This window comes from Fusarium graminearum, chromosome 4, assembly GCF_000240135.3.
Source record: "Fusarium graminearum PH-1 chromosome 4, whole genome shotgun sequence".
NCBI lineage: Eukaryota > Fungi > Ascomycota > Sordariomycetes > Hypocreales > Nectriaceae > Fusarium > Fusarium graminearum.
In genome coordinates, this window is record NC_026477.1 from 1,143,780 (window position 1) to 1,170,931 (window position 27,152).

A 27,152-nucleotide genomic window follows, 5' to 3' on the forward strand; every position below is an offset into this window, starting at 1 on the left:
TCTAACTAGGAGATTTAATGTGTCTCATGAGCGGCCCACGGTTGCTTGATGGCAACGAGACCAATTATTGAAGTACTACACTAATAAACAAAAAAGAAACAAGAAGAAAAAAGAGAAGAAAGGAAAAGCCCAGATCACAAGGTGTTTTGAGCGTCGAAACGAGCCCAGATGCAGGTGTATTGGAATTGCTTTCCCTCTACAGCAATGTTTTCTTCTGTTGCTGACGGTGGAGGATTACATTGCATGTATCAGCCTCGAATCAATATCGACAAACAACTAATTCCCGTAGTATTGTCTCTATCCAAAATATATTTTTTGTTTCAAGGCGAAGCTTGCCTTGGCTTTGCCTTGCTTTGGTTACTCTGCCACGTTTTGCGTCTGCCTTGCTGTTGGAGATGAGAGGGAAGAAAAAAAGGACGGGATTTTACTATATAGGAATAATTAGGAGCTCGGGGAAGTGAAAGATGAAACCAACAACAAGGATCGGATGGCTGTGCTTATGCTGGGCATGGATCCGTTGTTGGCAGTTGCTTGCGAGCTGCGGATACCAAAATATTAATCAGCGGAAAGGCTGGAAGGAATCCATCCTTTGCTTTTATTCCTTGGATTATTCTTAGTTGTTCCATGGACGCGAAACGAAGTGGGCAGATCAGCCAATCTCAGTCCCAGTGCATACTGCAGGTAATATGTAGGTATGTCTGTCTGGTTGTGAGGTACGTATTACTTGGCAGGCTGGTAGGTGAGTGACATACCTCTTCCCAGCATCTGGAGATCCCTTCTCCCTGTATGGGTAATTTACGCTGGAAAGCATAGCCCTGGGACATTTTGCTCGTTAGCATCGATGCTACAGGGGCATTTCTCGATGATTAAGAGATTTTTCTATCATGACGATAACTTCTAATGCCAAGTTGTTATCTGGAGAGCCACTGCTACTAATTGCGAGCTTTAACAAACTCGATGTAACCCAGTCTCAATTTTCACGAAAAATATGTAAAAAAAAACCATTGTTGGCATTAGATCGATCCAATCTACCGAGTTAAGTTACTGTAATGCAACGCGACGCAAGCCAGGGCAGGCTAGAGTCAGGTACCCGTGGAACCGGTTTTTAACTTTGGACCAATGGAAGCATAGAGAAAAGAGGATTTTCGTGTTTTTGCCGTGACCGAATTGCCCTTTACATGTTTACATGGAGGCAGCGGGGAAAAGACGACCTTGTATGATTCTCTCTCACGTCAACCTCTCAAACTATACCGCCACGATACTAGTTGGATGGATACTTGTTGTAGGGCTTTTGAGGGCTTGGTTTTTTCTCTCTCTTCTGGACTAGAGCATCATTTCCCGTTTGGGACATTGAGTTTTGGCTGGGCCTTTGACAGCTTGACCGTTGAACTTTGGAGGCGGAAGCTTGGAGTAAGAAACGAGATACGACAACCAATCGTTCTATTTTGGTATGGCAAGTAAGGTTTTGATTGTATACCGTCTTTTTCCAATGATGAAGCATCATGGACAAGAAACAGAAACATCAATTGATTGAGGTTCATCCAGACATTCAAAACTAAATCAAACCAAACTAAACCCAACTCAACCTTCTTTATCCACTACCACGAAAACCGTTTGGTTGTCATGATCCACGCACCCACTACCCACTCGCTTACCAAGTTAGCAAGTCTGCCATTCAACAGGATAGACTCTCGAGAAGACTGGAGATGACTAGCCAAAGAACCCAATGGAAAATAGGCTTGCAAGGTCAGCCCAGCTATCATCATGACTTGCATGAGAGGAAATCACCCAGCTTTCAGCTGCTCACCCGATATTTGCATGGTTCACACCCTCACCCTCACCACAACTCTCGGAAATCTAGGAAGGGGGACTGTCAAGGGGAATCCCTGCAAACCGTTTCCCCTCTTCCCGAGCCTTGCAGTCAGAATGCGACTGCTCTCGTGCTAATTGTCTGTCTGAGAGAAGCCAGAGTCAGAGAGTTGACTGGGGTCCTTGACCTTGTTCATCACACCCCTGCCTAGTCCCGGGCCTATTTTGCTAACGACACGCAATGCGTGCACAGCATTGTAATAGTAGTAGTCAGTCAGGAACACCACAGACCACTTACTCACTGACATTTACTAGTTGACCGTTGCTTTTTTTCATTCCGCTTCCTGTTCCTGCTCCTGCTGCTTGGGCTTGGGCTTACTCTGAGCATCCGACCCATCCACTCCCACCACACACACAGACCAGACACCCCAAAAGTTAAACGTCCGTCCGCACCCACAAGTTGGTCTTGACTATTACGGCTCTTTTACTTATTCCTGGCCTCTGCTCTTCTCTCCCCTTCCCTTCCCCCAGGTCTTTCTCTCCTACACACACTCTCTCGTTGTGTACACACTCGTTTCTATAACATCACATCCTTGGCTTATACTGAAAGCTCTCGTGATCACTGCTTCAGTTTCTTCTCTGATTCGGTTCGATTGCTCAACCTGAAACCAACAGCCTCTGTCCCTCCCAGAGTGCTACGCTTTTTTTTTCCGGGGCTCCGATTTTATATCAACTTACACTCTCTATACCGCCTTCGGCAATCCAGTCCCTTGTCTGGGCTTCAGGTTGTCAACTTATACACCGCCAGCCACAGACTTATTTTTGTCAATAACAAAAGTTGTCTTTTGGCAATTGGGTTGTCCGATTATCTACAACTATACTATACACTGCTCGGGCATCCACTCGTTTTCTCAGCCCAGCTTTACATAGCAACTACTATCAATCATCTCGGATCCATCGTCGACTTTCACTTCCATTGCCGATCAGGATCGACAAAACCTACCCAGGGGTAGATTATGCGGTGCTATCCAACAACATTACAATCATTACAGAATATCAACAAGAATAACAACTGCTCTGGCTCCGACTTGCAAACACCGACGAACTGTTAGTTCGAGGCTAGCCTCCTACCAGCCATCGTACTGGTGCTCTGCAAGACAACTACCTAAACAGACTTTTTGCAAAAAATCGACACAATGCGACGCACTTTATCAGTTTCGTTGGGCGCTCTGGCCTTGTTGGCAACAGCCGCCGTGATGGCAGTTCTCGTTGTTCTTACAGTCCACGTTCCCAAGGAGTCAAGTGGTCGAACACTTTCACAAGTATCCGTCGCTCTTGAGGCTGTGACCCTTGTCATCATCGGGTGGTTCCTCTCTACGTACCCTTCAACATCTTTCCGCAGCTGGTCAACCAGATGTCTTGGTGTTGACTTTGGTGCTGCCGTTCTCACTATTCTCTTTGCTACCGTCTCAACAGTAGCCACACTCATTCAATTTAGTAAATCAACTCTCGAGAAGGAGGATGAGCTCCTCAACGCCAACAAGAACACCCTTCTCATCGGCTTGTCACTTGCTCTCGGACTCGGTTTCATATTCCAGGCTGGTTTCCTGTCTGTCCACTTCTTCCTCACACGACGAAGTGACCAGCATGCTTTCTCTCTGCACAGCCTCGAGGATGGTCGAGGTCTACCCTCGTACCGATCCAAGTCATCTCTCAAGACGCTGCGCTACAGCCATACCGCCGACCCTTTGACTCAAAAGAGGAACTCGATCGATTTTCACACACCTGCTTCATCCATCCGTGGACGTTCCAGGTCCGGCACCGCCAGCTCCATCAAGGCTCAATTTTCCAACGCTATCCGATCTGCCACCGTCAGGAGCCACGTCTCCTCCAGCGAGATCCGTCGACCCATCACTGCTGATTCCGTCAACTACCAGTCCAGCGAGGATGCTTTCGATACCTGGGACACATCTTCCGTCGACACTCATGCCCGCGAGGTCGTCATGGAAGCAACAACACCTCCTCAAAAGACACAAGGTCACTTCCTCGAGACAATCCCTGGTAGCCCTACACCAAGCAGGACATCAACCTCAAACACACTAGAAATGCCTCTTGAGCCCCCAAGAATTCGCAGGAGAAGCCGCAGCTACAGTCCTGTGTCTATTCGCCGAGAGCAACTGGCAGATCTCCCTGAGCCAGCACTAGGCGAGTCTAACATTCACCCTCTGTTCCGATCCGACTCGGCCACGCCTCCTCCCATGGCTACACCTGGCACTGTTGTTGTAGCCTCGCCCAATGCTGGGCAGGTCATCACACACCGCCAGAGTGTGCGCTCCCTGCGCTCTACTTCCGTGTCCGTGCACCCGAGTCCCCTTGGCAGAGAGGAGCGCGAGAGCATTGCAGAGGAGGACGAAGAGGAAACAGACTCACTATCTTCGGCTGAGCGACCCATCACACCTCCCATTCCTACATGGGTGATGGGTGCTGGCTCTCGATCAAGTTGGTCTGATTATAATAACCGCAAGTCCAAGTTGGACAATGAAAGCACACACGAAACAACAACCCATAACGTTTAACGATTTGAAAAAGAAAAAGACAAGAAAAAAGAACAAAAATTAGATGGGAGGAACCACGGGAACGAACATAGCGGGCAACTATGATATGGACAAGGCACTCCATTTTCTTATTGTTTATTACTGTATAGATACGAGCGAGTGATGAGAGATGGGTGGGATTGTCTTCACAACAAGTATACCAAAAAGGGATCACAGCGAGGCGCTATTTTATAACGACTGACTTCAAGAAGGAACCCTCTGCGCTTGAGGCGCGAGGATGGACGACAGAGACGAACTGCAAGCTTTAAGTAGAGAAGAATTAAGAGATGAAAAAATCAATACAAAACAAATCTAAAATAAAGTAACATAACGAGTGTACCGATTAGTGAAGTGATTTTTTGTACTGTTTTGTCTTATCGAGGTTTCACTAGTCTCGGCTCTCTTCACACACAAACCTCATTACCATAAAAATTGGCCGTTAGAGGCATAAGAGACGAAATTACTAGGTCAGCTTATGCTATTTACATTAGGCTTCTGAAACTACTAATTATTTTTATATCCTACGACTTAGGAGACCAATGTTTCTGCTACCAAGTAGACAAATAAGATATTCATCACTCTGGTATCCGTACAATGACAAGGTACGTCATGGTGTTGAAGAGTCTCCATCATCCCTGTACTGCCTACATCTTTAGAGAGATCGATCGTCCTTAACCTTAGTACCTAGAGATAAACATTCATGACGAGGAAAAACAAATCTATTTATATCCCTCAAAATTCAAAATCAAAGAGCAAAGGTAGCTTAATCAGAGTATATCCGCACTAAACTATCGCAGGTCTTGTCAGGGACGATAATGATTCTCAGGCAGAAAGACAAGTACGCGCACCTTCAGCTTCTACCTGGTCATTTGGAAGCCTGGAGTGGCTGACAAACTGACGCTAAGCTCCTTCAGGTCAAATCATATCTGAGCAACCTTCTTCAACTCACAGGGTCATGGTCCACCTTTTCCCTCAGTGACCACTCACACTGGACTTGCAACGTCAACGCAGGCTATTGCTTTACCTCTACCTCTACCTTTTTACCTAAACTCTACATCCAAGCTTTCATCTCTTCTGCATTAAACAGCAGAATTTGAAGGATTTAATAACCTCCACTCCTCCTCTTTCTCTCTCCCAACTCAACAGTCTCCTCCTTCGACATCAAACCATCTTGGCTCAAGCCTGCACCGAAGCGAGACGAATCCATCCGCCTAAACCCAGGTCGCCGTTCGCCTCCCACCTGCCACCTCCCCACCTTACACAACAACGGCAGACTCTTCGCCCATCATGAAGGTCACTTTCAAAGTACGTCACGGATGAATGCAGCGTCGCTGCTGGCCTGATCTCTCCATTGCCAGCACGTCGCTTTAATCCTCCAATTTACGGGAATTAACCGAGTCTCTTGCAGGATCTCAAGCAGCAAAAGTTTACGCTCGATGTCGAGCCCTCAGAGCTGGTAGGTCTGCCCCGCGTTGACGACTTCACCTGTCGGCGCAAAGCGTTCACCCAGCTGACCCAGGACAGATCTCCGCCGTCAAGGAGAAGATTTCCGCCGAGAAGGGATGGCAACCTCAGTTGCAGAAGCTTATCTACTCTGGTATTTGCTACGACTTCTTGCATCCCGACCCACAGCTCGCTGACGTTAGTTCCAAGGCAAAATTCTCAAGGACGATGAAACTGTCGGATCCTACAATATCGAGGAGAAGGGCTTCGTGGTCTGCATGGTGAACAAGGTTTGCAACACCATTGCCAGTGACAGGAATTCATGACTGACATTTCGTGATAGCCCAAGCCTACCAAGCCTGCCGAATCCAGCGCCGCTCCTCCTGCTACACCCGCCGCTCCTCCTACCCGCACTCCCGCAGCCCCAGCTGCTCCTGCGCAGTCCGCATCCCAGCAGGCTGCTGTGCCCGCCACACCCACGCCTCAGCGATCTGCTGATGCCGGATCCGAAGAGCCTTCGGGCCTGGCCATGGGGTCCCAGCGTACCGAGGCGATCGCGAATATGGAGGCTATGGGTTTCGAGAGAAGTCAAATCGAGGCGGCCATGCGGGCTGCCTTCAACAACCCCGACCGTGCTGTCGAGTACCTGCTTAATGTTTGTTAAATGTTTCTCAATATCACGGGTTGTGATGACTTACAATGACCACAGGGCATTCCCGACAACATTCGACAAGAGCAACAACAACGCGAGGCTGCCCCCGCCGCTCATGCTGCCCAACCATCTCAGCCCGCTGCCGCCGCTCCTCAAGGTGGTGAGGAGGGTGGTGTAAACCTATTCGATCTTGCTGCTCAGCATGGAGGCACCAATGCCCGAGGAGGAAGCGGTGGCAACGAAGCGGCTGCAGCGGCGGCGGCCGCCGCTGCTGGTCAGGGCGGTGATCTAGGTAACCTCGACTTTCTACGACACAACGCCCAGTTCCAGCAACTCCGTCAGATTGTCCAGCAACAACCGCAAATGCTTGAGCCCATTCTTCAGCAGCTTGGTGCCGGTAACCCCCAACTCGCCGAGTTGATCGCCTCAAATCCCGACCAATTCCTTCAGCTTCTCGGCGAGTATGCCGACGACGACGTCCCTTTGCCGCCTGGAGCTCAGGCTATTTCAGTTACCGAGGAGGAGCGTGATGCCATTGAGAGGGTAAGATTTTCCGATCCGAACAAGCTTATCATGATTCTAACGCAGTCCAGCTTTGCCGTCTCGGATTCGACAGAGATGCCGCGATCCAGGCTTACTTTGCCTGTGATAAGAACGAAGAGCTCGCTGCCAACTTCCTCTTCGACCAACCGGAGGACGACGAGCCTGCTCCTAACAACTAGGTGTGGGTTGGGGCTAAATACCATGTATGCGATTTACGATTATCAGTGGAGGAAATACAACAAAACTAGGCATTCCCAAAATAATATGGGTAGTCATGAGGCGTTGGGCCCATAACCACCATGGTGACGTCCTGGTGAGAGTCGCGACGCTCTCACGAGATGCGCTGACGTAGGGCGTGGGAATTCTGCTTGGCATTTATATGTGCAAACGCAGGGCAACACAGATAGCTGATGAAATTGACGAAATTTAAAACCAATTGGTTGCCAAGGACTTGATTCAAATATCAGTCTTGTGTCGGGCATGCTGGAGGTCCACGAATACGATATCAGCTTCGACCTTGGGAATATCCGGGCCTCCGCTTTGCTCTACGTATGGGAACAGCTGATAATTCTCCTTTCAAATCACTCGTCTCCAGTTCCATGTTTACCAGTTTGACCAACTTTGATAGTGCATTTTGCCTAACCTATGAGCAATGAATATTCTGTAGAGACTGCTCTCCAATCCGATCCCATGTAACCGTTGATTTCATACCTTAGCAAACACCAAAAAAACCCTGTGGGTATCATGCCTATTTCCCTTTGCGCCGCGTGACCCTTTCTCCCTTATTTTGGACTTGACCTTGATCTTTGTCTTGGTCTGGTATATGACCTAACCCTTTTCGTTATTCCTCCTGAACGATGGGTTCGCCGTTGAGTCCGTAAATGATTGTTTGCTTCTTCTTTTTCTTCTTCTTCTTTGCGTCGCCGTCCTCATCATCCTTGAAAAGCTCCTCGCGTTTCTTGCGCATGGCCTCGGCCTGCTCATCGGCACGGCGCTTCTCCTCTGCCTCGTACTCTTCCTGGATTTTGCGCTGCTCGGCTTCAATGGCTTCCACTGGCTCGAATTCACTCCCGGTGAAGGCCTTGTACTCGTCAATGTTCATCTTGACTGTCTTCTCGCCAATGAGGGCAGCGTTTATCCGCCTAGGACAGTGGCGCTCCTCACGGTTAAATTTAAGCTTCACGTTGCGGCGCTGTTTTCCTGGGAACATCTTAGAGATCATCTCAAAATCGGTGCCAAACATGCATAGACCGCGGTAGAAGAGCTCCGTCTCGTCTTCGGTCCAAATATTGGGCCCCTTGAGTTTAGAAGTGTTCATGAACGAGTTGCTGGTGATGAGGCGAGTGAAGTCGTTTTCTTCGACAGTTTCCATATCTCCGGCAGCTGCAGCCGCTCGAGCATGTCGATCCACGGACAGCGAGCTCTGGTCAATCACGATCTGTCCATCCACAATGCGGAATTGTGGTCCTGAAGGAGCAGCAGGAGCAGGCGCAGGAGGAGCCGGTGATGCAGCCGGACTTCCACTCTTCTCAACCTGACCACTAGTCTCAGGTGTTGCTGAACTATCGCGCTCTACGTCGGTGCCGATTTTGTTTTTCATCCTGGCCCGTCGCTCTCGTTCCCGTAGTTCGTCGTGCCTGCTGAATTTCTTACCAATGTGAAGATCCTTGGTTAAGTCGGCCATCTTGAGCTTCTGAAGATCCACCAACTGAGTCTCAGAGTCTTCTGGAGTCATGGATCGTGCCCTTCTGGTTTTAGGAGTGTTTGTGCCGCTTTCCGTTGCCGCTTTGCGTTTTCTTGGCTGTTTAGGCGTCGCACCGTCCTCGGCAGTTTTCCTCTGTCGCTTCTTGGGCCGGGCACCTTCTTCCGCGCCAGCCTCATCTTGGGCTGCTTGGGTGGCCTGCTTCCTGGTCCGTGGTTTCCGTGTCGGCTTTGTAGCCTTCTGCACTTCTTCCGAAGGCCTTGGTTGTGACTCATCGGGGCCGTCTGTTAGGTGCGAAGGCGTCGTTGAAGGTTCAGTCCCACTCGGCCCTTCCGAGTCGTCAGGAGTGGGTGTTTGGAGCACCGGAGAGGCTGCAGCTTCTATGTCACTCGACTGGGTTTCATTGGGCGGCAGAGAAGGTTCTTCACTGCCTGGTGACTGATCCTGATGTTCGCTTGTCGGTTGTGTCTGGGTAGTCGCGGATTCTTGGGCCTTTGCAGTCGCAACCGGCGCAGCAGTCTTTTCTGTGTGAACAGAAACATCCTCGGTATTTGCGCCATGCTGGGATTCACCAGGCGACTTTCCCTGCGAGATTTCCTGAGTTACGGCAACGTCATCGGGCTTTGCGGGCTCTGGTTCTGTCGATGGCGGGGTAGGAGGCTGGCCATCATGTTTATGAGAATCCTGAGGTTTGGGCTCGATAGGTGCGGTTACGGTCTCATTCGTTGACGAAGACGCGGATGATTCTTGAGTAGTTGACTGAGTTTCAGACCCTTCGGAGACCGGTGGAGGAGCAGAAACAGGCGACGGTTTTGGTGGTTGTGAGGGTACTGATGCCGCGGGGCGTCGAGCAGCGGGGATCTTTGGTTTGAAGGCAGGCCCTCCTTTCTTTTTGAACATAGAACTCATGGCGAGAGCGTATTATTATGCATGTATCGTATGCGACTTGTAATATGGTGACTGGGTTGACATTTCTGGCTTGCGACTACCATGAGGTTTAGAAAGTTGAGATTAAAAATTATCTGCAGCGAGCGCACTGGGCGGGACTGAGAATAAAATGCGGGCGGGTGAATGAAAAAGATAGCAGAGTACCCACCGAGGCCCAATGAGGCTAGACCGACACTAATCCCCTTTGAGGTGGAGACCGCCGCGCTTCTTGGACTGCGACTCAACTTCGAAATTTCAACTCCTGGCCCGAGGGAACGTTCCATCATCACAACACGCTTTCCCCGCGCAACCGCTTGATGACCGTTCGCACGTCTCTATTCGCGACGGGACTTGGCTTCAAAGCGTTCGCACGACCGACCCGTCGCTGTTCTTGGGCTTCGCGTCCGCTTTTCTACTCTGTACCACGCGACTTCTGATGCCTCTCACGACTACCTCTGCTTCGCCTCGTCCATCTACACTCGCCAAGATGGAGGATAGAAAGCGGCCTGCCATCAGCAGCGCTGATGAAATAGCCCCTCCGAGTAAGAGAGTTGCTGTCAATGGCTCCAAGGCCAAGGACGACCCCCTTGACATGAAGGAGGAAAGCTGGGTTGAGGTAAGTCACACGACAAACATCTTCTTCCTATTACGACTGCCTGGGTGCTTGACCGCCCATTTCCTTCTTCACTCTGCTTCTCATGCATATTTCTTTCAGGCTTCTTGCCATTCTCATCGGGATGGTCCTGGACGGCAATGCTCACCAAGCCAGTGATGATGCTAGCCTGCTCCGTGCGACAGCAGTAGTCGGCTCCCAAGTGCATTACGAATGCATCAATGAGAAACCACTCCGATCAACCCAAAAACATGACACAAATTGCTCGACGTATGAACGAACCTCGCTGACCCGATTATCAGGCCTATACAAAGGGCGCCATCTATCGTCAGATGCAAGAGTACAGTCGCAAGGCCTCAACATACGAGTCACGCCTCGAAGAGCTTCATAAACGATCCGTCCATCATGATGACCACCTGAGGATAATTGATGCTTGGTGGCGACAGGTTGGCCTCACCTCGATCCCCACTATTTCCGACAAAGCTAAAACATCGGTATAGGTACTTGACGAGATGGAGCTTCTTCTCGCAGATTCGGGTGTCACTTCGCAAACGCCCTCAGGTACGACGCCTATTCCAGCTATTGTGCGCTTGCTAACCTGCTACCAGAACCCCCATATCTGAGTAGCGTCAGTTTTAAGGACCTCCACGACTTCCAGAAACATCTATCCGAAAAGGGCAAAGGGATCAAATTGAGAGCTGAAGCGATTCTTGCACGCTTGGCTTCTTCACGAGGCAGCATTAAACCCGATGCTGCCAAGTTAGAGAGCAAGGTTGCTGGCTTGCTGGCCGCCCAGAAGGAATACTTCGCCAAATTGGATCGACTCAAGACCGAGAAGGATCAACTTTCAGAACAGCTCAACGCTGCGACCTTGCGTTACTTCAAAGCAGAGAAGAAACTGGACCGCGCAAAGAGTTCTCAGGTCCAGAAGATGGAACAACAAGCCTTCGCTAATGCCACTCGACCTTCTGCCTCTGGAGATGTTAATACCGATTCTGGCGAGACGAATGGGAACTCAGGCGAGCTACTGCTTAAGTATGAGGAGGCGACTGCGGCTGCTACTAAGCAAAAGGAACAGCTAGATGTTTTTCTGGCCGAGATCAAGGCACTGCAGGACGAAAATTCGACTCTCAAGGCGAAGAGAGATACCCTAACCGACGAAGATTTCATTCGAACCGATGTCTTTAAACAGTTCAAGAACCAGAACGAGGATCTTATCAAACGTATCAACACACTCGAGGCCACAAACAAGCAACTGCGAGAAGAGGCCGAGAGGCTACAAGCAGAGCGAACGGCTTTCAGGACTATGCTTGAAGCAGATGCGAATCAAGTGACTCAGGAGCTCGAGTCCGAGATCATATTACGGGATCAGGATCTTGCCCGAGTGCGTTCAGCCCGAGACGAGCTGCTGGCGGAGACGACACAACACAAGGCGAGGTTGGATCAAGAACGAGCATCGGTTGAGCAGGTGAAGGCGCTAGCATCTGCTAAGGAGGACAGAATCACGGCACTCGAATCACAGCTCTCACGGCTCCAGCAGAGCGAAACTCAGCAGGCGGTCAGCCCGGATATCGAGGCCCTAACAGTAGAGGAGCTTCGCTTGAAGTACACAAAGCTGCAACAGGATTTCGACTCGATCAACATGGAGCTGCCTGCCATTGAAAAGGCATACAAGAAAATGAAGGAACTCGCTCACAGGAAGGCAATGGACTTCAGCGCTACAGAAGAGCGCATGTCGATCTTAATTGCGGAGAAGAGCAAGGCCGACCAGAAATACTTTGCTGCCCGAAAGGATGCGGATACGCGAAACAACGAGATAAGATCGTTGCGCCACCAGAACAGCAAGAGCTCAGAAATCATTGCTCAACTCAAGGATCTTGAATCACAAAACCGCGTGCTTCTAGGCAATCTGGAGAAACAGTTGACCGATCTGAAGCAATCAAATGCTTCTCTGATGACAGAGAACAAGAAGATGGAAGTAACAAGTCTTGACGCTGTCCGCCGTACCGAGTCGCTCAACAAGCAAGTTTCTGATCTATCCAACTTGGTCAAGTCTAAAGACGCCGCATCCGCTGTGGTTCGCGAGCGCAATGTTATGCAAGAAACTGAGGTCGAAAAGATGAAGGTGCGACTTGAGCATGCACAGAAGGATCGCGACAACTGGAAGAACAAGGCCCTGAGTAATTCTTCCGAGGAAGAGGAAATGCTTCGAGTAAGTGAATAACGAACGACTTGATTGTGGATACCTTGCTAACTTGATGACCAGACATTCGCTCTATGCACTATTTGCCGCAACAACTTCAAGAATACGGCCCTCAAGACATGCGGCCACTTGTTCTGCAACCAATGTGTCGACGATCGCATCAGCAATCGCATGCGCAAATGTCCTACGTGTTCCCGCGCCTTTGATAAGATGGACGTTATGCCCGTTCATCATTGATCGCTTCAAAGGCTCTACGGAAATTACTTAGCTTGCCACCTTTCTCCACGATATTTTCTGCGATACCTCTTTCTTCACTAATAGCTTCCGTCAAGCATTGCTCATCCGTTCTATACCTTTTTTTCAGGCATTAGAGACCCCGTCACTTGTACATTTCGGCAGATGGCGTTGGCTGCATGATCTGAATAGCAAATCTTGACGCTTTTCTTCTTCTCTGGGCTAGATGGCTGGTTGCTCTTGGAAAAATCGTCCGTGTACTTTTAACTTGCGCAGCGAGATATCCCATACAAATCGTTGCACGCATGTATATACTCTTTGTAGTTGATGGAGATGGTTTGGGCCATGGCTGAGAAACGTTGTATGAAATAGCAGGATAATGGAAAGCGTCGATTATGCTATCAATGACAATTTCGTAATCAAATATTCTGTGTTGTTCGCGGGTGGCAATCTATCTTCGGCTGGTTGAACCAAACCCAGTGCTCTCGTGACGGTTAGACTCGTTGGATGAGGATCCTGAGCGACCACCCCATCCTCCACCCATTCCTGACCCTCCTCGTCCGAAACTGCCATAGCCATCGTTGTGATTATTGTACCGATTTTGGTTGCGGTTGCCAGCCAGATATCCTGCGGCGGCTCCTCCTGCTGCACCGCTCCAGAAACCAGGCCTCCAGGAGTTGCTAGATTGAGATGAGGGCTTGGTTCCGGGGTATGGAGGGGGAGGATCGTCGCCACCAGGACCCCAACCAGGACCCCATCCACCAGAAGACCAACCGTCGCCACGACGTCGAGGTCGGTTGGAGTTGGTGCCAGCTTCCTGTGCTCTGTAGCATGCCGAGTAGATAATCCAACCGAGCACACCAACGAAAATTATGGTGAAGAGTAGGGCTCCCCAGTCTGTGCCGCCGCGACCATCGCTGAACCAGCCTCCGTTGGCGATGTTGGGGTAACGACGCTCGCCCTTTCTCGTCAAGGCAACCCGGTACTCGACACCGCAGCTACCCTTGAGGACATAAGGATCATCAGGAGAATTGTAACCTTCGCAGATAACATCTGTGGTGGTGAGCTTGAGCTCCTCAGGAAGTGACGCAGTGCAGCTCCATTGGACATCCTCGTCGCCCCAACCTGCGCCATCGTTGGTGCAGCGCATCACATCCATGTCGTAGATTTCACAAAGGGCCTTCTTGGAGACGCAGCGCAGCTGGGGAATGGCACCGACGCGGCGATGGTTCGTCATGGCGCCATTGCCACGGAGAGTGAGAGATTTCACATCGGATAGCTTTATAGCATCCTTTGGGCGAGCAGCGAGCGTGAGAGCTGGGAGTGCGAAAAGACAGGCGAGTGAAATGGGTATCATGATGACGAGGCTACCCGTGTTGCGCTATGGCGATGTGCCAGTATCGATGTTGGTGTGATGCTGAAAGTAAAGGCTGATAATATGAGTTCAAGTTGATGATGGTCTTGGGTTGAAATGAAGTGTGTAAGTAGAACGACAGACGGGACAGAACGTTGGTACGTGCCCGTGGCGATAAGAATTGGGAAAGCTGAAGCCTGAGATGATGTGGCGACTCTGCTTTGCTTTGCTGTCTTGGGCCTTGATTAAGCGTGCATCCACCCAATAAGAAGACGAACAGCACGTTTTGGTTGTTGCCTAAGGTTTTAAGAATGTCATACGATCTTGAATGGCTGAAGCTTGTCAGTCAACAAGAAGACACGTCTATGTATTCAATATTTCTTTGGGAAGAAAAGGTGAAGAAGATGATGCATTTACTACCATCATGGAAGAAACAAAAAATGCCGTCATTGCATGACTGAGACCCTGGACATACTGAGACCCACTGGAGGGGTTCATTGTTCTAGATCATTCACGAATGTTTCCATGGGCAGGGTAGCATGATGGAGTGCAGAGAGTTGATAAACGCGTATAGAGGTATGTATTATTATTCGCAACGTGTGTAGACTACCTTTCTATATTGTTAGGACCAAGGACTTGATAATGTAAAATGGGTCGTCCACCTCACATGCTCACCAGTTGCTGCATATAGAGTTTCTGCCCGTCACACTGCAGAACTCGCAGGCACTTACTTACCATGCTGTTACGTTTATAACGTCGTGTTTGGACATATTCAACTAGTGTCGGATTAATCAAGTCTCTCGTTCACTTTGAGAATACAAGTTGTCGATCATATTGGCTCGTGCTTCAACTGATACTCGAGCCCTACAGCTTCGGTGAGACTTCCTGAGCATGCACGCAGTGTTCCCACCGGCCAGTATGCTAGGAGAATGCCGGTGCTATTTTAATTGCTTCTTGTGCTACAAGGAATCCTCGACGGTTGGCTATCTATTTGAAACAGGATCTTGGTTGAAACAACAAGCTCCATATCTGTGAGCAAAGTTGTACAAGTGTAATCAATATGAGACTGGAGTTTTGCTACAGTAGTTCAGGTGCTGTTGTCCATTGTATCAGGTAAATACACTCTCAAAAGGGACGAGAAAAGCATGGATATCAGAGTCAAGTGCGTGCTGCGTAGTCACTGCGTGTAAGCTGCAGATCAACAACTATCAACGTGCAGAAAGACCCATTGAATGCAGGTGAACCCATGTAAGAATCAGCGGTGATGAGTGAGTTGTACAAGGGGTAAAAAAGTCCCTGAATTTCACTCTCGTACTCGGAGTAGCAGAGAATGGCTGATATATAAAAAAAATTGCATCAGCCATAATCCTTCGGACTTTGAGCCGCAGAAGGAATGCTTGAAAGATGATATGTATAGAGTACATAGCCTGCAAGAGGATGATTGAGGTGGAGTTTTGGCAACTAGGGCTGATTTTGCAGACCGACTGTTACGTTGTCTTGAAAGATAATCGAGGACTGGTTAACTGGTTAGAGTCAAAGAGTACCGTATTTATCGCGTGTAGCGATGCACCGTTTGTATAACGACATGTCGTTCTATGGCCTCATTTGTTACCATACGATGTTTTGATAAGAACAGTGAGTGGTGGTCAGCACGAGAAAGCCACGCAGTTGATACGAAAATACAGAAGGGTTCAACGCCCGGAGTTCGGATTCGGGAGGGCCCGACCGCTGAGCCTCAGATGCTGACAGCACTAAAAATTGGCCCGACTCAGTGAGATGCTGACTGACAGTCGGAGGCCGGGGGTAAATGACTTCCGACCTCCGGACTTGGGGCAGACATGGGATTGGAACAAGCCACTGAAACGAGATTAGGTATGTCACTTGTCTCTTTTTATTCTGTGATCGGATCGTGGAGAGAGAGGGACAGCTCTAGCTCTGGTTTGAGAATCTGTCTCTGTCTCTGTCTCTGTGTGCACTCGATCTGCGACTGTGATTGTGACTGCGACTGCGACTGTACAACGATGGGCTCGATACTCGAACCTCATCGAGGTGACATGAAGACGGTACACAACGGTTTGTGCTATGGCGATACTAGCCCCTGTCATACGGCGTTGAATATGCTGAAGATATTGCTCAATATCCCAGGTTGAAACGGTGGAGCGAACTATAGACTCATAGTGTTCGGGTCGCTATCGTTTAGAGGGCAGAACTGAGTATTTTATTTAACCGACATGACAGACAGGCGAGGCATGCAATCAGATACAGGTAGACATAGACATGGTGGTTGCCAAGTTTGCCGAACAGCCGGGCGGCCTTATTTCTTCCATTGTTCCAACCAACTCTCCACTGAAGAATGTCAGTAATCTAAGCGAAAGCGAGAGCCAATCGCGAGATATCCGGGAGGTTCTTCCCGAATAAGGAAAACGTTTCGACGCCGCAGGACAAGGGTTCGCCGTAGCCGCTTGGTTGGAAAGAGGCAGGAGATTCAAATCCAAGTGGAGTAGAAGAAAAGTAAGCGCAGGATTCAGAGTGCAGAGCCCTTTATTTGGCTCTGGCTCCGACTCCGACCTCGACCTGGTGCTCTAGGGTCTAGGCTGAGTAGATCCTCTAAAATGTTGTTGAATTACGGGCTGTCGGGTTTCTGCACAAGTCCGAGCCATGCTTTCAAGACACTGGGTGACAACCAAGAGTCAGAATGTGTTCGGTGAGATGACTCAAAGGGTCACTAATGTATGTATGCGTGTACAGAGTACTTGATTACTATCCACCGGGAAACAGATCGATCTGCGGACAGCCAAGATAATGAAAGATCCTTAAGTCCGCTCCGTCTTACGGGCTCATCAGATGGAATAGGTGATGGAGGGAGGACCTTCTGTACATTACAGTACACTCTACAGAGGTAGGCCCATAAATCTTCAAGGGTCACCGCACAGCAAGCGGCGAAAAGTAGCGTATTTGCTGCATCTTGTAGTGGGGAGACCAGGTATTCCCGGTCCTCTTTTTGTATTCCGTCCGACAGCAAGGTACGCTAAGGCAGTCCGACTCGACGGTCTTGGTCTTGTCTTGTCTTGTCTTGGTCCAAGTTATTTAAATAAATTGTTGGTGCTCTCAACTCTCAAACACGGGTTTGCTTTGCTTTGCTTTGCTTTGCCATGATCTGATCAGATCTGACTTTGATCAACAGCGGATAACGAACACTACATGAACGACACCCCTCCCATGGAACTCTGTGTCTATTTCTAACCAAACGACCTCTATCTAAACCAAACGAAACGACCGAAACATCTTTAACAACATCGGCACCGACCTCGGCTCCGTCTATTACAACTACTGATACTGGTGTCGCCAATACATCCAAGGGTGTTCTTCACCCCTTTAGAACTCGATACCTGTTAAATCCTCGCTCTGGTCCAAGAACAATAAAATCATAATCGCCATGGCCGACTTGTCGGAAAAGACTGCTGCTGCGACAAGCAGCAGCAACCCTTCGCGACCATCATCCTCAAGCCGTAGTGGCTCAACCGAACAAGATGCAGTTCGCCAGGACAAACCAAACTTGAGCGACCCCGAAAATGAAAAGCTGGACCTAAAGAAAGCAGATTCAGCAATTGTGGTTCCTCCCAAAGCCGATTTCATCCAAGATCAGTACAAGCATTTGCCTTCAGATGAAGCCGAGGTTTTGCGACGCCAAGTCGTCAGTCCAGAAGTCAAGCAAGGCGTCGCTGTTTTGTACCGATACGCCTCGCGCAACGACATCATCATTATTATAATCTCCAGTATTTGCGCTATTGCTGGTGGCGCTGCGCTACCTCTCATGACTGTTGTCTTTGGTAACCTCCAGGGCGTCTTCCAGGACTACTTTGTGAACCGAAGTCTGAGCTCCGGCGCATTCAATGACAAATTGGTTCAATTCGTCTTGTACTTTGTGTACCTCGGTATCGGCGAGTTTATTGTAGTGTACATCTCGACCTGTGGTTTCATTTATACCGGAGAGCACATCTCTGCCAAGATTCGCGAACACTACCTCGAAAGCTGTTTGCGACAGAACATTGGTTTCTTCGATAAGCTCGGCGCTGGAGAAGTTACTACTCGAATCACATCCGATACCAATCTCATCCAGGATGGTATCTCTGAAAAGGTCTCCCTTACTCTTGCTGCTGTTGCGACATTCGTCTCCGCCTTTGTCATTGGTTTCATCAAGTACTGGAAGTTGACTCTGATTCTCTTCTCAACTGTCATTGCTCTCCTCCTCAACATGGGCGGTGGATCTACCTTTATCCTCAAGTACAACAAGCAGAGCCTGGAAGCTTACGCCCATGGTGGTAGTCTTGCGGATGAGGTCATCAGCTCTATTCGCAACGCCGTCGCTTTTGGAACCCAGGAGCGTCTGGCTCGCCAGTACGACGCCCATCTTAAGAATGCCGAGTATTTTGGTTTTCGTGTCAAGTCAGCTATTGCCTGCATGATCGCCGGAATGATGCTAGTCCTCTACCTCAACTATGGTCTGGCTTTCTGGCAGGGCAGCAAGATGCTTGTCGAAGGCGAAACCAGCCTCTCCAACATCCTGACAATTTTGATGGCCACAATGATTGGTGCATTCAACCTTGGTAACGTTGCCCCCAATGTTCAGGCGTTTACAAACGCTGTTGCGGCTGCTGCCAAGATCTTCAACACTATCGACCGAGTATCACCGCTCGACTCGTCCAGCGACGCAGGCCAGAAGCTCGAGCAAATTGAGGGCTCCATTCGACTTTCCAACATTAAGCACATCTACCCTTCTCGACCTGAAGTCACTGTCATGCAGGACGTGAGTCTTGATATCCCTGCCGGCAAGGTTACCGCTCTGGTGGGCGCATCTGGTTCCGGCAAGAGTACCATTGTTGGATTGGTTGAACGTTTCTACGATCCTGTTCAGGGCACTGTTTATCTGGACGGACATGATATTTCTAAGCTTAACCTCCGATGGTTGCGTCAGCAAATGGCTCTCGTCAGCCAGGAACCCACGCTCTTTGGTACCACCATCTTCAACAACATTCGTCACGGTTTGATTGGCACTGCCCATGAGGCCGCAAACGAGGAAAAGCAACGCGAACTGGTTATCGAAGCAGCCAAGAAGGCCAACGCCCACGACTTTGTGTCTGCCCTACCTGAAGGATATGAGACGAATGTCGGAGAGCGAGGTTTTCTCCTTTCTGGTGGTCAAAAGCAGCGAATTGCTATTGCCCGTGCCGTTGTTTCTGACCCTAAGAGTAAGTTATTGACTCTCTATTACTGATTGGGTATCAACTAACATGATTATAGTTCTGCTCCTTGACGAAGCTACATCCGCTCTGGACACCAAATCCGAGGGCGTGGTTCAAGCTGCTCTGGAAAACGCTGCTGAAGGCCGTACTACTATCACCATCGCTCATCGTCTGTCAACTATCAGAGATGCTCACAACATCGTCGTCATGTCCGAGGGTCGCATCGTGGAGCAGGGTACTCACAATGAACTTCTTGAGAAGAAGACTGCTTACTACAAGCTCGTCTCGGCCCAGAACATTGCTGCTGCAGAAGAAATGACCGCCGAGGAGCAAGCTGCCATCGACGAGGAGGAAGTTGAGCTTATGCGCAAGATGACCAGTGAGAAAGCGACAGCCACACTCGCCGACCCTAACGACGATATCGCCGCCAAGTTGAACCGCTCTACCACCTCGAAATCTGCTTCTAGTCTCGCCCTCCAAGGTCACAAGGCCGAGGACGAACGGGAATACGGAATGTGGACTCTGATCAAGCTTGTTGCTTCTTTCAACACAACCGAGTGGAAGCTCATGGTCGTGGGTCTCGTCTTCTCTGCTGTTTGCGGTGGAGGTAACCCTACTCAAGCTGGTAAGTTGAAGCCCTTTCGCTCTTCAAGGGATATTTCGTAGCGTTGCTAACTTTAATCCAGTCTTCTTTGCCAAACAGATCGTCACTTTGTCTCAGCCTATCACCGACAACAACCGCCACTCGGTCAAGAAAGACTCCGACTTTTGGAGTGCCATGTATCTCATGCTTGCCATTGTCCAGTTCTTGGCGTTTGTCATCCAGGGTGTCTTGTTCGCTCGATGCTCTGAGCGATTGGTGCATCGAGTTCGAGACCGTGCCTTCAGGACTATGCTTCGCCAGGACGTGGCCTTCTTTGACCGTGACGAGAACACCTCTGGTGCCCTCACTTCATTCCTTTCAACTGAAACAACTCACGTTGCTGGTCTGAGTGGTGTGACCCTCGGAACGCTGTTGATGGTTATCACTACACTTGTTTCCGCCATGGTTGTCTCTTTGGCCATCGGCTGGAAGCTTTCGCTTGTGTGTATCTCGACTATTCCCGTCCTTTTGGGATGTGGTTTCTTCCGTTTCTACATGCTTGCACACTTCCAACGTCGTTCCAAGGCCGCCTACGACTCATCGGCTAGTTTCGCTTCTGAGGCCATTTCTGCCATCCGAACCGTGGCAGCCCTGACACGAGAGGAAGATGTCCTGAACCAATACAAGAACTCGCTTGCTATCCAGCAAAGAAAGAGTTTAATCTCTGTCCTCAAGTCATCCCTGCTTTATGCTGCTTCCCAGTCCCTGCTATTTGCTTGCTTCGCGCTAGGTTTTTGGTATGGCGGTACCCTTATCGGAAAGCTTGAATACACCATGTTCCAGTTCTTCCTCTGCTTCATGTCAATCATTTTCGGCGCTCAATCAGCCGGTACCATCTTCAGTTTTGCCCCTGATATGGGCAAAGCTCACCACTCAGCTGGAGAACTCAAGAAGCTGTTCGATAGACAGCCCATTGTCGATACTTGGTCAGACAAGGGCGAGCGCCTGCCTGAGGTTGAAGGCACTCTTGAGTTCCGTGATGTTCACTTCCGTTACCCAACAAGACCGGAACAGCCTGTCCTGCGTGGACTTAACCTGACAGTGCGACCTGGACAGTACATCGCCCTTGTTGGAGCCTCAGGTTGTGGAAAGAGTACCACAATTGCACTTTTGGAGCGATTCTACGACCCCCTCTCTGGTGGTGTCTATATTGACAACCACGAGATCAGCACCCTCAACATCAACGACTACCGATCACACATTGCGCTCGTCAGTCAGGAACCCACATTGTACCAAGGAACCATTAAGGAAAATATTCTTCTGGGTACTCCCCGCGAGGACGTCACAGACGCAGATTTGGAATTTGCATGCCGCGAAGCCAACATTTTCGACTTCATTGTGTCACTTCCCGAGGGTTTCAGCACCATAGTTGGTAGCAAGGGTGCACTGCTGTCTGGTGGTCAGAAGCAGCGAATCGCCATTGCGCGTGCTTTGATCCGCGATCCCAAGATCCTTCTCCTTGACGAGGCGACATCAGCCCTGGACTCTGAGTCTGAGCATGTTGTACAAGCAGCGTTGGACAAGGCGGCTAAGGGCCGAACCACCATTGCTGTGGCGCATCGTCTCAGTACCATCCAGAAGGCTGATATTATCTACGTGTTCGACCAGGGTCGTATCGTGGAGCAAGGAACACATACGGAGTTGATGAAGAAGAACGGACGCTATGCAGAGTTGGTCAATCTGCAGAGTCTTGAGAAGCAGAGATAGAGAGAGACATGTGTTTTATTTGGGAGAAAATTTTGGGAGACTTTGCATGCATTGTACTGGCGTTGGGGCGACAACTTGATGGATGTCAAAAGATGATGTGATATGCCCTTCCCTTTAGAAAGGAACACAGGGGTTATCTAGGGGCTATCTATTTTTATTACTGTTTATAATACCTGATGTGTATCATCTGATCAATCAACTCTCTTCAATCTTTTCAAGACTGAATATCCTACTGTTACACTGTGATTGATTGTCGATCAACGCCAAGTCTCGAAGTGATAGAGCGCCAGCCACATGGTTATCGCGTGTTGAATTCAAGGGATGCATGGCAGAAATCTCGATCGTTGGGCTTTGGGATGCAAGAAATAAACAGCCTAGGAACTATTCTAAGACAGCGTGATTTGAAGCAGTTATTATGTCTTACAGATTTCCTACAGTGCCCCAGGTCAATGTACTATCCAGGACACATGGAAGACAGGGAGAGGCAACCAAAAGAAGCATTGATCGTCACGGCAGGGAATGAAGAACCGGTCTCGACCATGACAGCTGAGAGACTCGATAGATTGAGTTTGTTGGCTGTGGGACAAAGTCGTGGAAATGGTAGCACAGCATTTAAACGACGATAATGGCTGAACGGGTCCATACAGAGGGAACAGCGGATAGTGACAGAAGTTGGCTATTAGGGTTAGCACTGGTTAGAAGAGAACTACGGTAGACGCGGCCTCTTTTGGTTGAACGGTTTAGCGGGGATAACGGTGAATTTGGTGATGAGGGTCACCGACTGTTTTAGACATTGTTTCTGATTGTCTCTCCAATGCCACGCGGCTGAGAAAGAAAGAATGAGGGGTTCTTGTCTTGATTGTGGTATTTGATGGAGAGACAGAAGATGTTGAATAGACTCTTCAAATGCTATGAGAACCAATAATGACAGTCGCGTGTGAACAAAGGTTGACACTTTTAATTATCGCATCAGAGTTTAGTCCAGCCTACGTCTAGCTTAGCCTAAGCCAGGAGGGATCTCTTGGCAGGGGAGCAGAGTCTATGATTGGATAGAAGCAAGGAAATTAAACGGAAAGCCATCAATTCTGCAAGGTACGCGAGAAGCAAGCTCCATGTCCTTTTTAGACGGATCCAGTGGAGATTTAGTCTGTCTACGTAGAGTCAGTCAGTACAGAGTAGAGGGGTCAATGGTTTGATGCTATTCTCACCTGAACAACCGTCGAGTGGCAGTGCCTATAGTTCCAGCGTAAGGTAGCCCTGAAGCTGAGAACCGCTGTCACCGTCAGTTGAAAGAAACGAAACGTGGAGGGATCGAAACAAAACGGTGAGAATAAGTGTGCATGCATCGGCGTTCAACTGATCCGTAGGGGTTAGAGCCAACTGGAATGAGGTGATTACCTACCTAGGCGTAGTAAAAAGATGACCCGTATGGATTATCGACTTATCCATGGCGTAATGCAACTTGACGGCTAGATGTCTATGCTATTTTTGTGGCTATGCCAACAGATGCTACCATTGCTACCAATGGTGGCTGGTCCGCCATGGGGAAGCGAAATTGGCCTGTCCAAGCCGGGCTCCCCTCCCCTTTTCCGATTTCTTGAAAGTTGCCGGCTCACCTACGTATCAAGGTCCGGTCGTTCTCTTAGGTGTCGGTACTATAGCTAGCGGTATACGTATGCTAGGAACATGGGCTGACTTGAACAGACATGTGTGACCCGGGGAATATGCTAGAGAGATCAAGGTAGGTAGAACGTGAACGTGATGTAGCTGCATGTATGCGTATGCAGTGCAGTGCCGTTCGGAGAATGGGCTCTCCCTAGAGCACCGGTAGACGGTAGACGGGCCGGCATGAAACATTCAGGATTGAATGCTTGGGTTGTAGATGCTTGTGGAGCTGGTCTCTGTAGTCCGTGGTGGTGGTGATAGTGACGGTGATACTACAACACCATTCAGACTAATGATTCTCAACTCTAACGAACCATTGACACGCAATCCATTGTCAATGTCCGTAGGCCTTTCCAATCACCAATGTCATCAAGTACTTGCTGTAGTATCCTGTCGATTCACGACGTGACACACGTACAAACATAGACCATCCTAGGATTCAATCAATAAACCGTCACGCTAAACAGCCACTACTGCAAGCCTCGGAAGAGGGTTTAATTATCCTTGCCTTCAAGCTATTCCAATGGATGTTTTTTTCTTCTTTCTTTTCAAGTGTTACGGAGTAGCATTAACCATTACAAGCAAGGCAAGACCCCCGGAGCCCCCCTCCAGCTTAACCTTATGGGGGGAGTCACTATTGATTATCCCCTGTCATTCTCCTCTAGGCCCTCTCAAGCTCTCTCCACTCAATTCAATCTCTCATCAAGTGGTGAGATCGCCCTCTTGTTTTCCTTCTTCCTTTCCTTTCCTTTTTTTTGCGCGCTTCTTTGCCTTGCCTTGCCGTTCGTTCCTTCAGCTGAGAACGGGTTCATGTTACAATTGAGCCTCAGGTCGCGTCGATCACTCGTTTCTAGACCCGCCAAACCGTTACAGCCTACACACACACTCCTTACTTCTGACCTACCTACTGCTCAACCACATTCGTTTTCAACATCGATTGCATCTTTAGCAATCAGTCACTCGTTTTTTCCCCAATCAATAATTGCATCCTTGGCACTGAGACCTTCCGTCTTTACCAAAGTCACTGCAACCTTGCCATACACCACCCAATACGTGTAAGCCAAAAGTATCTGTCAACCTACCAAATAGCAACCAATTCTTTGGGCCATCCAATTCATCTCATCTCACTTCTCCCACCCCTGGCCATCCAATCCAATCTCGCAATCGCTGCCTCAAGCACTGCATCACGCTCGTTCTCGACAGTTTGGACCTCGCATGAACCCACAACCAACTCTCATTAATCTATCCACTCGCTACTGCTACTCGACCACTACTGGAAACGCAATGCAACAACAACAACACTAATAAAACAAACAAATATATCCACCCTAACCACCAACTATTACTCTCTCTGCTCACTTAATACGGTCATTTCTCTCATTCTCTTTCTTTGCTTGTTGCATTCGCTACAGTTTCTGCTTCATCAGCAAACGTTTGCTCAGACACTAAACTACCTTGTTCTGTGTCATTCCGGGTCCATCATAGTGAAACACATTCAATCTTGTTATTGTCTGTGCTGCCAATTCACTTGAACCTTGTACAGCCTCGTCACTGTCATCATTGACGCAGTATCTGTACATAAACAAAACCCACCCGGATTTCCTCTTGGCCGACTTCGCCCCTCCGCTCGATATCATGGCTTCAACATCACGATCTGCCTCCACGGCCCAAATTCGACCCAGACTATCAAACTCCCCCGCGCCTCGCTTAAGGATAGCCTTGGCGTTTTTCTTGCTACTGGCATGTCTTACCTCCACAGTCCTAGCGAGACCTGAGACATTGTCGTCTTCACTTCGACATAGACATCGCATACCTGCCGTCAAACGAATAGATTTACACCGGCGCAAGGAATCAAGCAAAGATGAAGAAGACGACGATGAAATTGTTCACTCTATAATTCCCTCCAAGACTGCGAGTGGATCCAAGCCTACCACAGTTTCCATCCAACGTGCCGCCAAAACTGCCGCCTCAACCAGTACACCTCTGCCCGAAGCCTTTGACGGAAACTTGGTTGCCGAACTCTCAGTTACATCCGATGATAGCAACTGTCCCGCCTTCCTCAACAGCGTTCTCTCCGACCCTTCTTACGAAACATGCTACCCACTCTCAATGATGATCCAGGTAAGTTGAGAGTTGATGGAAGCTTGTGAGATCACAACCCCTAACAGCATCCCAGACATCTCGTGGCTTCTTTGAAGCTCAAAGGCAACTCCTTAGTATCGTGCGAGTTCTCGATGCAACCTGCGCCGCCAATGTCACGTACTGTACCGACTTCTTCGATTCCGCAGCTCGCAACCTTACAACATCCGAAAACTGCAAGAGCGAGATAGAATCGGGCAACAGCGTCGTCAAGCAGTTTCTAAACGGCTTGAAATCATACGAGGTCATGTACAAGGCCACCTGCCTGCAAACCCCCCAGGACGACATGTACTGCTATGCCAACGCTGTTACAAACACCACAACCGCCGCCAACGCCTACTTCTACTATCTCCCTTACAACCTCACCCTGCCTGGCAGTACCAACCCTTCATGCGGCTTCTGCACGCAAGAGACCATGAACATCTATCACGCCGCATCTGAAGATCGTTCACAACCCGTTGCCCTTACATACGAGGCCGCAGCTCGACAAGTCAACACTCTTTGCGGTCCGGATTTCGTCAACGGCACCCTGCCCCCAGAAGAAACCAACGTTGCACATGCATTTGCGCCTTCTTGGATTGGGTTGACACTCACTCTCGCCAGCGTTGCATTATTTAATGCTGTGTTATAGAACACCAAATCCTGTGCAACGACATTTCAACCGCATTTATTCTTTTCGGCCGATTATCGACCGGCTTTGTTTTAATACGTTACGACTACAAATTCTATATGCCTAGAATTTGTGCCTTTTTGTTTCACGATCGCAACTTGGCATATTTTATGACTTGATACCCTCGAATCCTTTAATTCCTCTTCTTTTTCTTTTGCCGTATGGCTTGGACAACTAAGCCATTGGTTATAGAGGCAGACCCGTTCTGCGATGTTACAACATATAATATTATTTTTCGAGGAAGCACACACGCCTTCCTCCCCTTTTTCTGCCATAATCGACTTGGCACCTTCTTTCACTGGGTTCTAGAAAGGATTGGTTTTGATTTTAGAAAGAACAAAAAGCGAGCACAGCCCGGAGTTTCTTCACAGCGGCATTTATTGGTTACAGCGGGTTTTTGGGCGACTGTGTGGGTGAGCCTGGGACATGATAGATAGACTGGGACCTTTTTAAGGAGTGGTAGGAATACCAACAGGAAATCGTGGAATAGAGAAGACTTGGGTTTTCTAAATGGGAGGAGGGGGACATGAAGATGGAACGTATCGATGGCCACTTGTCTACACAGCGAGCATGATTCATCACGCGTATGAAGCTCGAGGGAATGGATTTATGTAGGACATAGGCAATGGAGTAGAAGAACGATATCAAGAATATCTGTTAAACAATGGCTTCGCTCATAACGGTGATTTATTGTATGAGAGGTTTGACTATTGGCTAGGGATCATCTAATAGCTCATCTCATGCAACATGCCTGTGTACTTCTTGTGTTCTTGTCGTCTGACATGTACTGCATATCGCGATAGGTGGTGCTAGGTTCAGAAAGAGAGAGACAAAATCTTGGTTGATAGTTAAGTAGTCTACTGAGTCTTTCGTGACTATGTCATCGATGGATTATTCACATGCTGAAACTGCAGCAGATCTCCTGCCACGTCCAAGCCCTTGTCTCTAGGATGAACTGTAACGGTATCAGATTAAGAAGAGCCTAACAATTTTGATGGTCATCATCGTCCT

At 49.0% G+C, this 27,152-nt stretch overlaps 7 protein-coding genes across 7 annotated transcripts; 5 read left to right on the forward strand and 2 right to left on the reverse strand.

Annotated features, from left to right (window-relative positions):
• Positions 1-3,005: 3,005 nt before the first annotated feature.
• FGSG_06766 (uncharacterized protein) lies at positions 3,006-4,385 on the forward strand (the record flags this gene model as incomplete). The annotated part of the gene is made up of 1 exon (XM_011328113.1): positions 3,006-4,385. One exon carries the CDS (start codon positions 3,006-3,008, stop codon positions 4,383-4,385), a length of 1,380 nt encoding a protein of 459 aa, XP_011326415.1.
• Positions 4,386-5,459: 1,074 nt separating this feature from the next.
• On the forward strand, positions 5,460-7,460 carry FGSG_06767 (uncharacterized protein). Its single transcript, XM_011328114.1, has 7 exons — positions 5,460-5,708; positions 5,812-5,859; positions 5,928-6,000; positions 6,057-6,136; positions 6,190-6,501; positions 6,556-7,041; positions 7,092-7,460. Exons 1-7 carry the CDS (start codon positions 5,691-5,693, stop codon positions 7,218-7,220), a joined length of 1,146 nt encoding a protein of 381 aa, XP_011326416.1. The 5' UTR covers positions 5,460-5,690; the 3' UTR covers positions 7,221-7,460.
• Positions 7,461-7,882: 422 nt separating this feature from the next.
• FGSG_06768 (uncharacterized protein) lies at positions 7,883-9,652 on the reverse strand (the record flags this gene model as incomplete). The annotated part of the gene is made up of 1 exon (XM_011328115.1): positions 7,883-9,652. One exon carries the CDS (start codon positions 9,650-9,652, stop codon positions 7,883-7,885), a length of 1,770 nt encoding a protein of 589 aa, XP_011326417.1.
• A 505-nt stretch (positions 9,653-10,157) lies between these two features.
• Positions 10,158-14,228, forward strand: FGSG_06769 (ubiquitin-protein ligase BRE1; the record flags this gene model as incomplete). The annotated part of the gene is made up of 5 exons (XM_011328116.1): positions 10,158-10,286; positions 10,586-10,729; positions 10,784-10,844; positions 10,892-12,495; positions 12,550-14,228. 5 exons carry the CDS (start codon positions 10,158-10,160, stop codon positions 12,721-12,723), a joined length of 2,112 nt encoding a protein of 703 aa, XP_011326418.1. The 3' UTR covers positions 12,724-14,228.
• FGSG_06770 (uncharacterized protein) lies at positions 13,172-14,812 on the reverse strand (the record flags this gene model as incomplete). Its single annotated transcript, XM_011328117.1, has 3 exons — positions 13,172-14,101; positions 14,550-14,576; positions 14,810-14,812. 3 exons carry the CDS (start codon positions 14,810-14,812, stop codon positions 13,172-13,174), a joined length of 960 nt encoding a protein of 319 aa, XP_011326419.1.
• Positions 14,813-17,510: 2,698 nt separating this feature from the next.
• FGSG_06771 (multidrug resistance protein 1) lies at positions 17,511-21,667 on the forward strand (the record flags this gene model as incomplete). Its single annotated transcript, XM_011328118.1, has 3 exons — positions 17,511-19,323; positions 19,376-19,942; positions 20,004-21,667. The coding sequence occupies 3 exons, from the start codon at positions 17,511-17,513 to the stop codon at positions 21,665-21,667; spliced, it is 4,044 nt and encodes a 1,347-aa protein (XP_011326420.1).
• A 3,300-nt stretch (positions 21,668-24,967) lies between these two features.
• On the forward strand, positions 24,968-26,102 carry FGSG_06772 (uncharacterized protein; the record flags this gene model as incomplete). The annotated part of the gene is made up of 2 exons (XM_011328119.1): positions 24,968-25,453; positions 25,509-26,102. 2 exons carry the CDS (start codon positions 24,968-24,970, stop codon positions 26,100-26,102), a joined length of 1,080 nt encoding a protein of 359 aa, XP_011326421.1.
• Positions 26,103-27,152: the final 1,050 nt, after the last annotated feature.

Excerpts from the sequence above, each read along its gene's own strand:
- FGSG_06767 (XM_011328114.1), top strand. Across the intron at positions 5,860-5,927 it reads ATGTCGAGCCCTCAGAGCTG|ATCTCCGCCGTCAAGGAGAA; the intron begins GTAGGTCTGCCC and ends GACCCAGGACAG. Across the intron at positions 6,001-6,056 it reads GCAGAAGCTTATCTACTCTG|GCAAAATTCTCAAGGACGAT; the intron begins GTATTTGCTACG and ends GTTAGTTCCAAG.